The sequence below is a fragment of the Ceratotherium simum genome, chromosome 5 (genome assembly GCF_057802395.1).
Source record: "Ceratotherium simum simum isolate JZ-2026a chromosome 5, ASM5780239v1, whole genome shotgun sequence".
Taxonomy (NCBI): Eukaryota; Metazoa; Chordata; class Mammalia; order Perissodactyla; family Rhinocerotidae; genus Ceratotherium; species Ceratotherium simum.
The window spans coordinates 48,869,652-48,886,679 of NC_141904.1; the positions used below are offsets into that span (position 1 = coordinate 48,869,652).

The 17,028-nt window shown below is 41.8% G+C and overlaps 1 protein-coding gene across 1 annotated transcript in view; it reads right to left on the reverse strand.

Annotated features, from left to right (window-relative positions):
- Positions 1–1,024: 1,024 nt before the first annotated feature.
- LOC101407207 (kinesin-like protein KIF9) overlaps positions 1,025–17,028 on the reverse strand; it is a 52,896-nt gene continuing 36,892 nt past the window's right edge. Inside the window, exon 16 of the mRNA XM_087431672.1 lies at positions 1,025–4,991. Coding sequence (XP_087287798.1) covers positions 4,941–4,991 — 51 coding nt within the window. The 3' untranslated portion in view covers positions 1,025–4,940. The remainder of the gene's footprint in view (positions 4,992–17,028) is intronic.

Consider the following 17,028-nt stretch of genomic DNA (forward strand, 5'->3'; position numbering starts at 1 on the left):
CTGCTTCCTTTGGACTCCACTTCTCAGATTGAATGTCACTAGTTTCTGTGATTATTCCTTGCCTGACGGAGTTTTCAGAGCCTCTCATGATGCCAGTCACCCTCCCCTGAGGAGTCTGTCCACTTAAAACACTGCTTCTAGCCCCTGACATGAATTCCCAAGTGTGGCCTGGCAGATGTGGTGTGCAGTGGGACTACTACTTCCCTGACCCAAGACGCTTGACCTGCAGTAACACTGCCCAGGATGGCACTGGGTATATTTTTAGCAGTTAGTCTACTGTCAACTTTTGGATTGGTCTTTAAAAGCCATCCCAGTAAGAATTAATTGGAGAAAGATAATGCCAGTCTGAATGCTGCCTTTTCAAATGCAAAATCCATTTTGGAGAGTGGAAAGGGAGCCTAACATAGGTTGGTGTGTGTTTGCTCACCATCTATCAGACGTAATGCTGGGCACATTCCTATCTTTATTATTATTATAGTTATTGATACTGTCATAGAAGTTTCAGTTGGTTGAGGCCTTGCTGTGCACTATACATACATCGATTCCTTCATTTCACAGAGCCCCAGGATTATTAATTATTGTTTTACATATGAGGAAAGGAAGGCAGGGACATTGGACAACTTGCCCGAGGTCCTATGCCAGTAAGATATGGAGTCCTGATTTAAACTCAGATGTCTCAGCCCAACACCTGTGCTCTGTCCCTATGTCGTACTGCCTGAGAAAGTGCAACCCACTGATCAACAGTCAAGTTCAGAGTGAGACTCCCTAGACCCAGCTGGTGGTAGGGCAGGTGGATTGGAACCTGCATGCAATGCCAGAGGAAGCAGCAACAGAGGTGTCTGACCCCTTCAGATTAAAGATCATGGAAAGACAGGCAGGATTATCCAGAGCTCTTTGTGCTACCTTGAATCTCAGAACTTTAGAAAGAAACCTTGGGTGCTATATTGGTTCAACCTTATCTTTTTCATTCTACTTATATATATATATATATTATTAAAAATTATATAACATTATTAAAGCAACTTTAAATATTTTATAATACTATTTCATTGAAAATCCAACTTAATATAACAACTATTTTTTTCCTTTGGTTTTATTTATGTATATGCGGATTTGTATTTATATTGTGAAGTCACAGGAAATAGTGGAGAACATGCCTCAGAGTTGTCCCTTGAAGGGAGAGGAGGTTAGGGTACTCATCCACCGACTCATTGGCTAAGGGCCACTCCTAAAGGTGTTAATGCCCTGGCATTTGGGCCCATTCTACAACAAATAAGTACCTATGGTTGAGAAAGGCTTTATGTAGAATGTTGCAGGTCCTTTCAGTAGGAAGCCATTAGCAGGAATGGCAAGTGCAAGGAACTATGATCATGGCACAACAGCATCTGCTACAGAAGATGACATTTAAGCCAAGACTTGAAGGAATTGAAGGAGTGAGCCATGTGGACACCTGTGGGAAGAATGTTTCAGGAGAGGGATCAGCCAGTGCAAAGGTCCTGAGGCAGGAGCTGCCTGGCATGCTTGAGGAACAGTAAGGAGGCCCATGTGGCCAGAGAAGAGTGCCCAATGGGAAGAGGAGATGAGAGTCAAGTCACAGGAGGCAAGATCATATAGGGCCTTGTGAGCTGTTTTACGGACTTAGGTTTCACTTTGAGAAAAACAGGAGCCATTAAAAGTTTCAGAAGAGGTGTGATGCGATCTAATGTATTTCAAAAGGATCAACTAGGTTGCTGTTCTGGAAACAGACTATGAGAGAACAAGGGAGGAAGCAAGGACACAGTTAGGAAGCTGTACCCAGGCAAGAGATGATAGTGGCTTAGATCAGGGTAGGGACAATAGAAGTGGTGAGAAATGGTCAGATTTTTAACATAGTAGGAAGGTAAAGTCTACTGAATTTCTTGACAGATTTGATGTGTGCTGTGAGAGGAAGAGAGGAGTGAAGTACAAAACTAAGGACTTTAGCCTGAGTGATTGGGCTGAGATAAAGGAGGCTGTGGGTGGAGCATGTTTGGGGGGCAATTAGGCATTTAGTTATTTTTGTTGTTTTTTGTTTTTTTTTATAATTTTTATTTATTTAATTTTTTCCCCCAAAGCTCCCGTAGATAGTTGCATGTCACAGCTGCACATCCTTCTAGTTGCTGTATGTGGGACACGGCCTCAGCATGGCCGGAGAAGCAGTGCGTCGGTGCACGCCCGGGATCCGAACCCGGGCCGCCAGCAGCGGAGCACAAGCACTTAACCGCCAAGCCACGGGGCCGGCCCTAGGCATTTAGTTTTAAATACGTTGATTTGTAGATGTCTTAACAGATGTTCAAGTGGAGATGCCAGGTTAGCAGTTGGCTATACAGGTTTGGAGTTCAGGAGAGCGGTCTAGGCTAGACCTATAAAATTGAGAGTTGGCATATGGATAATGTTTAAAGCGATGAGACTGGACAAGACAACTGAGAGTGATATCCCTGTTATCTCCTCTGGATCTGTGATTAGATGTATACTCGATCTTCTCATTCCGTCCACCACGTCTCTTATCCACACTTTCAATATTCTCTCTCTTCATCCCTCTATGCTACAATCCCAGACAATTTTTTCAGATCCGACATCCAGTTCATTCTCTCTTGCTGTTTCTAGTCTGTCATTTTAACCTTCAGAAATACATTTTCTTGCTTTCTTCAGCTGGCTGCTAAGGTGCTCGGTCCTTCTGAGGAAGCTAAGGCTGCGTTGGGGTGAGGCCCTCACTTCATCCCACGACTAGCACTGCACCCAGCAGCACCTGCCCAGCACTCGCCCACACCATGGCCTCCGGCTTGGAGTTCGCCTGTGTCTACCTGGCCCTCATCCTGCATGATGATGAGGTGACGGTCATGGAGGATAAGATCAATGCTCCCATTAAAGCAGCCAGTGTAAACGTAGAACCTTTCTAGCCAGGCTTGTTTGCAAAGGCCCTGGCCAGTGTCAACATTGGGAGCCTCATCTGCAATGTAGGAGCTGGTGGACCTGCTATGGGGCATGGACCAAACTCTTATTTCTCGTACTTATGTGGACATTAACGCTCAAGAGCAACAATCCATTCACACACCTTCTACCCATCTCTAGCTGCCACAGTCAGTTCACACGCTGACCACTCTGGTTTTCAGTTCTCCAGCTCCTGGCAGTTCCTTTTCTTTCCTGCAAATTTAGCCTTGCAGTTAAAAGAATATTATACCTTAGCCAGCATCTCTGTTTGTAGCAGAAGTGTTTTCAGGTTATTTTATCTGTCACATTGATGGAATTGGAAGTTCCTTCAGCGGTGATTTTGATGGTCAGATTAGCTCAGCAGGAACTATTTTCTAGAACAACAGGCCCATTTGAGTGAACATGATGCCCCCTAGCTCCCTGTCATGTTGGAAGCCTCTGCTCCTGTGAGGAATTTGTACGGAGAGTGATCTCCGAGCACCATCCTGGCTTATTCCTGTGGCTCTGCCCACCCTCATGATTACTTGTTTCAGCTTGTGCCAGAACTGACCAAAGAGGCCTATGTGGTGATGAATGAGCTAAAGACAAATGTGACCAACCACCATGAGAGAGGCCCAGCTTGCCCCAGCCAGCAGGCCTCAGGGCTGGCTGTCCAGAAATTCTATGGAAGGACATCCAGTATGCCACATGACATTCCAGGCAGTGACAGGGAATGAAGGGAAGAGAGATTGGTAATGCCACAAATGGCTGCTTCCCCTGGCCCCAACAAGATGATGCAGCCCCTGTTTGCTATGTCCTATTTCCTGAGATGCCCCAAAGACCCAGGAACCCCAAACAAGTCCCAGTAAGGGCAGGCACAGCCAAGAAGGGAAAGAATCAGAACTCTCTGCCTAACACCTCCAATAGCTGGGAAGGGGAGCAGAGCCTGGGCAGACCTGCCTGTTTGGCCACAATCAAAGGAAACATGAGGACTGACCAACAGGGCTGTGTGCACACCATTAGTGCTGGTCAGTGACAGTCCCTATGTGTGTCACCTAGAGGAGTGAAGTCAGGGGACTTCAAAGCTGCTCTAGAAAGCCTTGGTGTAGCAGGAGTCTCTGAAAGCTCTTTCAGGACCATTATGTATCAGTCCATGACAGAGAAAGGGGCTAGACAGGAGAGAGAACAGAGACCTTAAGAAAAGTTTGTCTGCTTTCTCTCTTCAACAAAACCTCCAACCATCTGCTCATTGATGGACTGAAGAACAGAATCACAGGGTCTTTGATTGGCAGATGTCACTCAGTTCAACATTCCTTCCAGTGCAGGTTCTGTACCCTCCTTGCCAGACTGCCTCCCACTGTGGGGCTCTTGCTGCTAACTTCATGGTAAGACTGCTCTCATTTTAAGGCTCCTCTTATTTTGGGATAAAAATCTGCCTTTCAGCGATTTAAACCTAGACTTGATCCTCTCTGGGTTGCTGAGGAAGGAGGGCCTCTTGCCTTCAATGGCTCAGGAACACAGAAAGGATGCACTGAGAGAACCTACAGTCTGCAGGAGCTGTAAGAACCAGAACCTCCTCAGACCCAGCTCACCCCCAGGAGGTCCATCCAGGAAAGGAAAGAGGTTGACTAGTGAGACAAAGCCCTGCCAGGAGGAGCCTGGCTGAGCTACTTTTTCACTGGACACTCAGTTCTGACCCTACCTGTACACAGCAAAGACATCCTCACAGACAGGAAATAAAGTTCTTGGGTAAGCACTAAAAGTCCAGACTAGAAAGTGACTTTATCCTGTCCCCGCATATAAGATAGTAAATTGAAACCAAAAGTATTCTGTGAAGATAAGCAAGGGTGTCCTTTGAAGGATGTGCCTCCTGGCACACACTGTGTATTCTCTGGGTTGGGCCCCAGCCTTGGAGCAGAGTGGTTGGAGCTCTGGGCAGGTGGTTTAGCAGCTCCACTAAAGCAGGCAGGAGGGCTGGGGATCTTGTCCTTCAAGGCACTCACAAGGAGTCTCTATTTTCTGTGTGTCTGCTGGAGGCCCATCATGGTTTTCAAGTAATTGTGCTGGACACAGAAAAGAGGAGAAAACAAGAATTGATTAGGAGATGGGACTAACAAAGACTCAGAAGCCATGCCACTCACATCCAACGTTATCCTTCTTCCTGCAAACATCACAGTTTTGAGACAAGGATTCCCTCTGACTAGTCCCAATTCTATGAGAAATAATGTTCTATTCAATGCCTTTCATTCTTTCATCCTAAAGAAAGTGTCTAAAACTGTTTTAAAATGGTGTGGCAGTCATGTTTAAAAGGAGATAGTCATGTTTGAAGGGTCCACTTGAAAGTTTCTGACAAGAATTAGGTTTAAAAAGAAAAGAAAAGAAGAGGGTTCTATCTCCAGAGGGTGGGGGCCCCTGTACTCTAAAGCACCCTCCCTCTGCAAATCAACTAGATGTTCATGAATCCTACCCTTTTAATGAACTGCTAGGCTCTCAGAAAGCAGAGGGAAAAAGTCAGCTGAAACAGAAATAGTGGGCAGTAAGCAAGCAAATGCTAAAACCAACTTGGAATATGGAGATGAATCCTAGATTCCCCACACCGTGGGGAAACTGAAACTGAAACTCCCACATTAGGCTGGAATTCATTTTTCCCCCAATTTTTTTATCGTGGTAAAATACACATAACATAAAATTTACCATCTTAACTATTTTTAAGTGTATGCTTCAGTGGTATTAAACATATTCATAATGTTGGATAATCATCATCACCAGCCATCTCCATAACTCTTTTCATTTTGTAAAACTGAAACTTTATACCCACTAAACAATAACTCCTCATTCCCCTTCCCCCCAGCCCCTGACAGCCACCATACTACTTTCTATCCACGATTTTGACTACTCTAAGTACCTCATATAAGTGGAATCATACAGTATTTTGGGGAGTTTTTGTGAATGGCTTATTTCACTTAATATTATGTCCTCAGGATTCATCCATGCTGTAGCATGTGTCAGAATTTCCTTCCTTTTTAAGGCTGAATAATATTCCATTGCACATTTATACCACATTTTGCTTATCCATTCATCTATTGATGGTCACTTGGGTTGCTTCCACATTTTAGCTATTGTGAATAATACTGCTAGGAACATGGATGTACAAATATCTCTTTGAGACCCTGCTTTCAATTCTTTGGGGTATATACCCAGAAGTGGAATTGCTGGATCATATGGTAATTCTATTTTTAATTTTTTGAGGAACCTCCATACTGTTTTACATAGCAGCTGTATGATTTTTTTTCAACTTTTTTTTAATGTGGTAACATACATACAACATAAAATTTACTCTCAACCATTTTTAAGTGTACAGTTCAGTGGTATTAAATATATTCATATTGTTGTGCAACCATCACCACCATCCATCTCCATAACTCTTTTCATCATCCTAAACGGAAACTCCGTACCCATTAAACAATAACTACCCATTCTCTCATCCCCCCAGACCCTGGCAACCACCATTCTATCTCTTATCTTTATGATTTTGACTACTCTAAGCATCTCATGTAAGTGGAATCATACAGTATATGTCTTTTTGTGACTGGCTTATTTCACTTAGTGGCTGTACCATTTTACAATGCCACCAACAGCACACATAGGTTCCAATTATTCCACATCCTTGCCAACATTTGTTATTTTCTGGGGTTTTTGTGTGTGTGAGAGGAAGATTAGCCCTAAGCTAACATCTGTTGCCAATCCTCCTCTTTTTGCAGAGGAAGATTGGCCCTGGGCTAACATCTGTGCCCATCTTCCTCTACTTTATATGGGATGCCGCCACAGCATGGCTTGACAAGCAGTGCATCAGTCTGCACCCAGGATCCAAACCTGTGAAACCCGGGCCCCTGAAGCACAGTGCGCGAACCTAACCACTACGCCACCAGGCCAGCCCCTATTTTCTGGTTTTTTGATAGTAGCCATCTTAATGGGTGTAAGGTGGTATCTTATTGCAGTTTTCATTTGCATTGCCCTAATGATCTGTGATGTTAGCATCTTTTCATGTGCTTATGGTCCATTTGTATATTTTCTTTGGAGAAATGTCTATTCAAGTCTTACGCCCACTTTTGATTAGGGTTTTGTTTTTTTGGTTGTTGAGTTTTAGGAGTTCTCTATATATTCTGGATATTAATCCCTTACCAAGTTGGAATTCTTGAAGGAGGTTAAAATGGTCCTGGGTTGGTAATGCCCCATGGCTAACTACAAAAGCAAGTGCAAACCCCTTCAGGAGGAAAGCAATTTCAGCTTATGCACTCAGAACTCATAGAGCTTAAGTTCAACCAAATATGAGCTTATGACTTAAACACACACACACACACACACACACACACACACACACACATAAACACACAGATAAAAGCGACCATGACAGAGATTCAGTAAAATGGAAAACATTTGGCCTTGAAAAATCTGATCCAATATATTTCATATATAAAAACATACATGAAAGGTTTAAATAAATAGAAGATGCAATGGTTCAAGTGCAACATCTGCATAAAAAGTTTGTGCATGGGCATGTCTTAAACATAAAAAATGCCCAATGCAAGAGTTCTCCTAGAGATTGGGGGATGGTGGGAGAATTTAATATTGACCTGTAGAAATGCAGGATTTCTCTGATTTAAAACTGAAATGTTTATCTGAGACTTTGAAAGTAATTAAAGAGAGGCGGAGTCAAGATGGCGGCGTAGGCAGACTCTGAACTCACCTCCTCCCGTGGACACAGCCAATTTACAACTACTCGTGGAAAAATTACCCCTGAGACAGAACTGAAAACTGGATGAGAGGAACTCCTGCAACAACGGACAATCCTAACTGGGGTGGAAGAGGCAGAGACTCCCTTCCGGAGAGGAAAACGCCGCCTTCACAAGCCGCCAGCTTCACGGCCGCCGGGAGCAGCTCACAGGTACGCAGCCTCCCTGGAGGCGCGGGGCCCTGAGCCGGGGAGCGCCCCCGCTGGGGGCATTTTGTGGACCCAGCACAATCGACACCAGTGGCATAATATCTGACTTTGCCTGCTACTAAAGCATTGGGGAGCACCCCCAGAAAACCCGGTTCACAAAGAAACTAAAACTGGCTCTTAAAGGGCCCGCGCACAAACTCACCCGTTCCAGAAAGCATCCTAAAATCACAAGAAAGGTGCACACTGCTTTGGTGACAAGAGACTCACCTCATAGGCCCTGAGTGCATCTCGGTGAGGGGTGAGACCTCTCCAGGGACTGGGACATTGGCGGCGGCCATTGTTGTGGCCTGGTGTGAGCATGCTGACACAGACGCCATTGGAGTTTTCCCTGAGACCTGCTAGCCCAGGGTCTGCTCCACCCGCTAGAGCACCGATTTAATCCAGCTCAGCCAAGGCAGGCAGCCCACCCTAGAGACTGGCCCCACCTAACAACAAGCCCTCAGGCAACGTGTGGGCCTGCATAGATTGGTGACTGGATTTTCTGCAGCCTGGCAACTGAGCTGACTTGAGCGGGGCAGGGTGTGCACAAGGAGCGGGTGGAGAGTGTGGGGAGGTGGCGGAGTGTGTGGGGCTCCCGCCGTGGAGAGACTGGGTCCGCTTGGGGAGGTCGGGGCACTCACACGGGGCAGGACTGTGTTGACTGTGTGTGTGGACCTCTGGGCAGCAGGGCTTGTCAGCTGCAGAAGACTTGTGCTTCTCAAAAAGCCACATAGGAGGTTTGCCCCACCTTCCAAAGCCTGAAACAATTGGGTGCTCCTGTGCCTGAGGCCAGCCCCACCCAGCTGCAATCCTCAGAGAGCTGACAAGAGACCTAATAGGCTAGAGGTTTACAGCAATTCTAAGGCCCTGAGCCTAACAACCTGCCACACTGGGGGCCTACTCACTTAAAAGAAATACTGCAACACAAATGTGGTATTAGAACTTACAGCCAACTGTGCTGGGGCTCCCCACACCTGATAAAGAGACTGAAGGGCCCACAACAACTACAAGCAGCTGAGCATTACAACAGCTGGCCAGGAGCATAACTCAGCCTCCCTGGGCGCCTATAGGGAGAGCTAACAGGCCAAAATAGAAGGACACACGTAGCCCACATAGGGGCCACCCCTGGAACATTGAGAACTGAGGGAAGCACACTGGAAGCCTCCTAAGCCATCACTTACATAAGGTCACCTATCCAAGAGCAGGAGACGTAGCTGACCTACCTAATACGGAGACACAAGGACAGGGAAAGAGGCAAAATGAGGAGGCAAAAGAATACATTCCAAGTAAGGGAACAGGACAAAACCCCAGAAAAGGAACTAAGTGAAACAGAAATGAGCAACCTACCTGACAGAGAGTTCAAACTAAGAGTGTTAAGGATGCTCACTGATCTGGGGAGAAGAATAGATGAACTCAGTGAGAATGTCAACAAAGAAATGGAAGATATAAAAAGAACCAATCAGAAATGAAGAATACAATACTGGAAATGAAGAACTCATTAGAGGGACTCAAAAGCAGAGTAGAGGATACAGAAGAACGGATCAGTGAGCTGGAAGAAAGACTAGAAGAAATTACCCAAGGTGAACAGGTAAAAGAGAAAAGAATTAAAAAGAGTGAGGACAGTCTAAGGGACCTCTGGGACAACATCAAGCGCACTAACATCCGTGTTATAGGTGTCCCGGAAGGAGAAGAGCGAGACAAGGGGGCAGAGAATCTATTTCAAGAAATAATAGATGAAAACTTCCCTAACCTAAGGAAGGAAACAGACATCCAGGTACAGGAGGCACAGAGAGCCCCAAACAAGATAAAACCAAAGAGGCCCACACCAAGACACATCATAATCAAAATGTCCAGAATTAAAGATAAAGAGAGAATCCTAAAAGCCGCAAGAGAATGTCAAGTTACATACAAAGGAAACCCCATAAGGCTATCAGCTGACTTCTCAGCAGAAACCTTACAGGCTAGAAGAGAATGGCACGATATATTTAAAGTGCTAAAAGGAAAAAACTTACAGCCCAGAATACTCTACCCAGCAAGGTTATCGTTCAAAATGGAAGGAGAGATCAAAATTTTCCCAGATAAGCAAAAATTAAAGGAGTTTGTCACCAAGAAACCAGTGTTACAAGAAATGTTAAAGGGACTGATTTAAGGGGAAAAGAGAAGACCACAAATAGGAAAAATTATCTATTTCCACGATTAGAACGTAATGGATACAAATGCACAAAAAGAGGTTAGATATGATATCAAAAACATAAAAAGGAGGGAGGAGGGTAGTTAAAAGTACAGCTTTCAGACAGAGGTCAAACTAAAGTGACCATCAATTCTGTATAGAAGAAGTAAGGAACAGAGAAGGACTACTTAAACACTGAGGAAAAAAAAATAAAAAAGTTAAAAAATGGCAGTAAGTACGTACTTATCAATAGCTACTTTAAACGTCAATGGACTAAATGCCCCAATTAAAAGGCATAGGGTGGCTGACTGGATAAAAAAACAAGACCCATATATATGCTGCATACAAGAGACACACTTCAGACCTAAAGACACTCACAAACTGAAAGTGAAGGGATGGAAAAAGATACTCCACGCAAATGGCAATGAAAAGAAAGCTGGGGTAGCAGTACTCATATCAGACAAAATAGACTTTAAAACAAAAACTGTAAAAAGAGACAAAGAAGGGCATTACATAATGATCAAGGGAACAATCCAACAAGAGGATATAACACTTGTAAATATCTACGCACCCAATGTAGGTGCACCTAAATATATAAAGCAATTATTAACAGACATAAAAACAGAAATAGACAGTAACACAATAATAGTAGGGGACTTTAACACTCCACTTACACCAACAGATAGATCATCCAAACAGAAGATCAATAAGGAAACATTGGCCTTAAACGACACCTTAGAACAGATGGACCTAGTAGATATATACAGAGCATTCCATCCAAAAACCGAAGAATACACGTTCTTTTCAAATGCACATGGAACATTCTCCAAGATTGATCACATATTAGGCCACAAAACAAGTCTCCATAAATTTAAGAAGATTGAAATAATACCAAGCATCTTTTTCTGACCACAACGGTATGAAACTAGAAATCAACTATAGGAAGAAAATCAGAAAAGCCACAAATACATGGAGATTAAACAAAATGCTACTGAACAACGACTGGGTTAACGAAGAAATCAAAGAAGAAATCAAAAAATACCTGGAGACAAATGAAAATGAAAATACGACATGCCAGAATTTATGGGATACAGCAAAAGCGGTTCTAAGAGGGAAGTTTATAGCGATACAGGCCTATCTCAACAAACAAGAAAAATCTCAAATAAACAATCTAAAAATGCACCTAAAGGAACTGGAAAAAGAAGAACAAACAAAGCCCAAAATCAGTAGAAGAAGGGAAATAATAAAAATCAGAGCAGAAATAAATGAAATAGAGACCAAAAACAATAGAAAAAATTAATAAAACCAAGAGCTGGTTCTTTGAAAAGATCAACAAAATAGACAAACCTTTAGCTAGACTCACCAAGAAAAAAAGAGAGAAGGCACAAATAAGTAAAATCAGAAATGAAAGAGGAGAGGTTACAACAGACACCTCAGAAATACAAAAGATTATAAGAGAATACTATGAAAAGCTATATGCCAACCAATTCGACAATCTGGAAGAAATGGATAAATTCTTAGAATCATACAACCTTCCAAAACTGGATCAAGAAGAAGTGGAGAATTTGAATAGACCAATCACCAGTAAGGAGATCGAAACAGTAATCAAAAACCTCCCCAAAAATAAAAGTCCAGGACCAGACGGCTTCCCTGGTGAATTCTACCAAACATTCAAAGAAGACTTAATACCTATCCTTCTCAAACTCTTCCAAAAAATTGAGGAGGGGGGGAAGCTCCTTAACTCATTCTACGAAGCTGACATTACCCTGATACCAAAACCAGACAAGGACAACACAAAAAAGAAAATTACAGGCCAATATCACTGATGAACATCGATGCGAAAATCCTCAACAAAATACTAGCAAATCGCATACAACAATACGTTAAAAGATTATACACCATGATCAAGTGGGATTTATTCCAGGGATGCAGGGATGGTTTAACATTCGCAAATCAATCAACGTAATACACCACATTAATAAAATGAAGAACAAAAATCACATGATCATCTCAATAGATGCAGAGAAAGCATTTGACAAGATCCAGCATCTATTTATGATAAAAACTCTGAATAAAATGGGTATAGAAGGAAAGTACCTCAACATAATAAAGACCATATATGAGAAACCCACAGCTAATATCATCCTCAATGGTGAAAAACTGAAAGCTATCCCTCTAAGAACAGGAACCAGACAAGGATGCCCACTGTCACCACTCCTATTTAACATAGTATTGGAAGTCCTAGCCAGAGCAATCAGGCAAGAGAAAGAAATAAAAGGGATCCAAATTGGAAAGGAAGAAGTGAAACTGTCACTATTTGCAGATGACATGATTTTATATATAGAAAACCCTAAAGAACCAGAAAACTTTTAGAAGTAATAAACGAATATGGTAAAGTTGCAGGATACAAAATCAACATACAAAAATCAGTTGCATTTCTGTACACTAACAACGAAGTAGCAGAAAGAGAAATTAAGAATACCATCCCATTTACAATTGCAACAAAAAGAATAAAATACCTAGGAATAAATTTAACCAAAGAGGTGAAAGATCTGTACACCGAAAACTATAAAACATTTCTGAAAGAAATTGAAGAAGACACAAAGAAATGGAAAGATATTCCGTGCTCTTGGATTGGAAGAATTAACATAGTTAAGATGTCCATACTTCCTAAAGCCATCTATAGATTCAATGCAATCCCTATCAAAGTTCCAACAACATTTTTCACAGAAATAGAACAAAGAATCCTAAAATTCATATGGAACAACAAAAGACCCGAATAGCTAAAGGAATCCTGAGAAAAAGAACAAAGCTGGAGGTATCACACTGCTCGATATCAAAATATACTACAAAGCTATAGTAACCAAAACAGCATGGTACTGGCACAAAAACAGACACACAGATCAATGGAATAGAATCGAAAGCCCAGAAATAAACCCACACATCTATGGACAGCTAATCTTTGACAAAGGAGCCAAGAACATACAATGGGGAAAAGAAAGTCTCTTCAACAAATGGTGTTGGGAAAACTGGATAGCCATATGCAAAAAAATGAAAGTAGATCCTTACCTTACACCATACACAAAAATTAACTCCAAATGGATTAAAGACTTGAATGTAAGACCTGAAACTGTGAAAGTTCTAGAAGAAAACATAGGCAGTACGCTCTTCGACATCGGTCTTAGCAACATCTTTTCAAACACCACATCTGACTGGGCAAGAGAAACAATAGAAAAAATAAACAAATGGGACTACATCAAACTAAAAAGCTTCTGCACAGCAAAGGAAACCATCAACAAAACGAAAAAGACAACCTAATAATTGGGAGAAGATATTTGCAAACCATACATCTGATAAGGGCTTAATCACCAAAATATATAAAGAACTCATGCATCTCAACAACAAAAAACTACCAACCCAATTAAAAAATGGGCAAAAGACCTGAACAGACATTTCTCCAAAGAAGATATACAGATGGCCAACAGACACATGAAAAGATGTTCAAAATCACTAATTATCAGGAAATGCAAATCAAAACTACAATGAGATATCACCTGACGCCCGTCAGAATGGCTATAATTAACAAGACAGGAAACAACATGTGTTGGAGAGGATGTGGAGAGAAGGGAACTCTCATACACTGCTGGTGGGAGTGCAAACTGGTGCAGCCACTATGGAAAAGCGGTATGGAGATTCCTCAAAAAATCAACGATAGAACTACCATATGATCCAGCTATTCCACTGTTGGGTATTTATCCAAAGAACTTGAAAACACCAATTTGCAAAGGTACATGCACCCCTGTGTTCATTGCAGCCTTATTCACAATAGCCAAGACTTGAAGCAACCTAAGTGCCCATCAAGGGACGAATGGATAAAGAAGCTGTGGTATATATACACAATGGAATACTACTCAGCCATAAGAAACGACGAAATCCAGCCATTTGTGACAACATGGATGGACATTGAGGGTATAATGCAAAGTGAAATAAGTCAGAGGGAGAAGGCCAAATACCGTATGATTTCCTTCATTAAGTAGTAGATAATAACAACAATAAACAAACACATAGGGACAGAGATTGGATTGGTGGTTACCAGAGGGGAAGGGGGGAGGGTGGAGGGTGAAAGGGATAATTCGGTACATGTGTGTGGTGATGGGTTGTAATTAGTATTTTGGTGGTGAACATGATGTAGTCCATGCAGAAATAGAAGTACAATGATGTACACCTGAAATTTTTGCAATGTTATAAACCAATGTTACTGCAATAAAAAAAAATAAAATAAAATAAAAGAAATAATTAACTCTCAAAAAAAAAAATAAATAAATTTTAGATAAACTGCTGAAAAAAAAAAAAAAAGAAAGTAATTAAAGAAAATGCAAGGTTTGTCTGGAATATCAAGAGAGAAATTCATGGTACTAACCATGCAAATCATTTTGGTTTACCTTTTCTGTCATTTTGAAGTAACTTATGCCAGTTAAAGCAAGTTTAATATAATTTACAATAAGCAATAAGATTTTTGAAGGTCTTTCTCCAAAGCCAAAGACCTTTTGGTCCTCTTGTTCAAAATAGAGGACGAGGGGCCAGCCTGGTGGCACAGCAGTTAAGTGTGTGTGCTCCGCTTCGCCTGCCCGGAGTTCACAGGTTCGGATCCCAGGTGCGCACTGAGGCACTGCTTGTCAAGCCACGCTGTGGCGGCATCGCATATAAAGTAGAGGAAGATGGGCATGGATGTTAGCCCAGGGCCAGTCTTCCTCAGGGAAAAGAGGAGGATTGGTGACAGATGTTAGCTCAAGGCTAATCTTCCTTACAAAAAAAAAAAAAAATAGAGGATGACCTTAACCAACTGATGAAAATTAACCTCACCGATAACAGGACAAAGCAGTATCATGTGCCTCCTGTTATAGACTGAATGTCTTTGTTCCCCCAAAACACATATGTTGAATCCCTAATCCCCAGTGTGATGGTATTCAGAGGTGGGACCTTTGGGAGATAATTAGGTTTAGATGGAGCCATGAGGGTGGAGCTCGCATGATGGGATTATTGCCATTATAAAAAGAGGAAGAGAGATCTCTTTCTCTCTCTCTCTCTCTCTCCCCCCGCCCCCCCCATGAACACACACCTAGGAAAGGCCACGTGTGCACCCAGCAAGAAGACAGCTGTCTACAAACCTGGAAGAAGACCCTCACCAAGAACCAAATCCGCCAGTACCTTGATCTTGGATTTCCCAGCCTCCAGAACTGTAAGAAATAAATGTCTGTTGTTTAAGCCACCAGCCTATGGTATTTGTTATAGCAGCCCAAGCTCACTAAGACACCTCCTGATAAGATGTGCCACAAAGAACATAACATAATTTCTGTGGTATTCCTGCCCAAAATGCATAACTTGAATTTAAATCACAAGAAAACATCAGACAAACGTAAATTGAGAGCCATTCTACCAAAAAACTGCCCTGTATTCTTCAAAAATACCAAAATCATGAAACACAAGGAAAAACTAAAGAATTTTTCTATATTAAAGGAGACATGGCAACTAAATATAATGTGTGATCCTAGACCGGATCCTGGATCAGGGTAGTAGGGGAGAATAACTATAAATGACATCATTAGGATAACTGTCAAAAGTTGAATATGGACTTTGGATTAAATAATATTGTTGCATCATTATTAATTTTCCTGATTTCAATTACTGTATCAGCATGTAAGAGAATGTCCTTGTTCTTAAGAAATAAACACTGAAATATTTAGGAGTAAAAAAACAGAGAATGAAATGTTCTAAAATTCACTGTAGTTGTGGTTTCACATATTTGTGAATATATTAAAAACCACTGATTTGTAACTTTAAATGGGTGAACTATATAATATGTAAATTATATCTCAAAGATGTCTTGTTAAAAAAAGAGCATGAAATAAGAGTTTATAAAAAATGACCAAGCATATTTGAAGGAGAACCATATAGAATTTTAAGACACAGCTGATTGGACACAGCTGAAGAGGACATTAATAAACTGGAACAGGAATCTAAAGAAATTACCCAAATTACAGCACAGAGAGATGAGGAGCTGGAAGAAATGACAGATTTTAAAAGATAGAGAGGACAGAATGAGAAAGTCTAACATACATCTAATCAGAATCCTAGGAGAGGGGTATCGGAAGAAAAAGGAGACGGTATTCAAAAAGATAATGGCTCCAATACCCCTTCATGATAAAAGTACTCAATGACCTAGGTACAGAAGAGAACCTTTTCAACCTGATAAAGAAGGTTCTAAGAAAGAACTTCAGGGCCGGCCCTGTGGCTTGGTGGTTAAGTGCGCGCGCTGCGATGCTGGTGGCCCGGGTTCGGATCCCGGGTGCGCATCGAGGCACCACTTCTCCGTTCATCCTGAGGCCGAGTCCCGCATACAGCAACTAGAAGGATGTGCAGCTACGACATACAACTATCCACTGGGGCTTTGGGGGGAAAAAATAAAATAAATAAAATCTTTAAAAAAAAAAAAGAACTTCAAAGTGTGCTACTCAAAGTGTAATCTTGGACTAGCAGCATAGGCATCATCTGGGAGCTTATTAGAAATGCAGAATCTCAGGCTCTACCCCAGACCTGCTACATCAGAATCTGCATTCTAACAACCTGATGATTCATGTGCACAGCACAGGGTGGGAAGTGCTGCTTGAAGTTTCTTTTTTCTAAGAAAACCCCACAACTAACATCATATTTAATGGTGAAAGAATTAACACCTTCCCCCTAAGATCAGGAACAAGACAAGGATGTCCACTTTCACCTCTTATATTCAACATTGTACTGGAGGTTCTAGCTGCGGAAATTAGGCAAAAAAAACATATAAAAGGCATCTGGATTGGAAAGGAAGAGGTAAAACTATTTCTATTTGTAGATGACATGATCTTAGATATAGAAAATCCTAAGGAATCCACTAAAAAACTACTAGAATTAATAA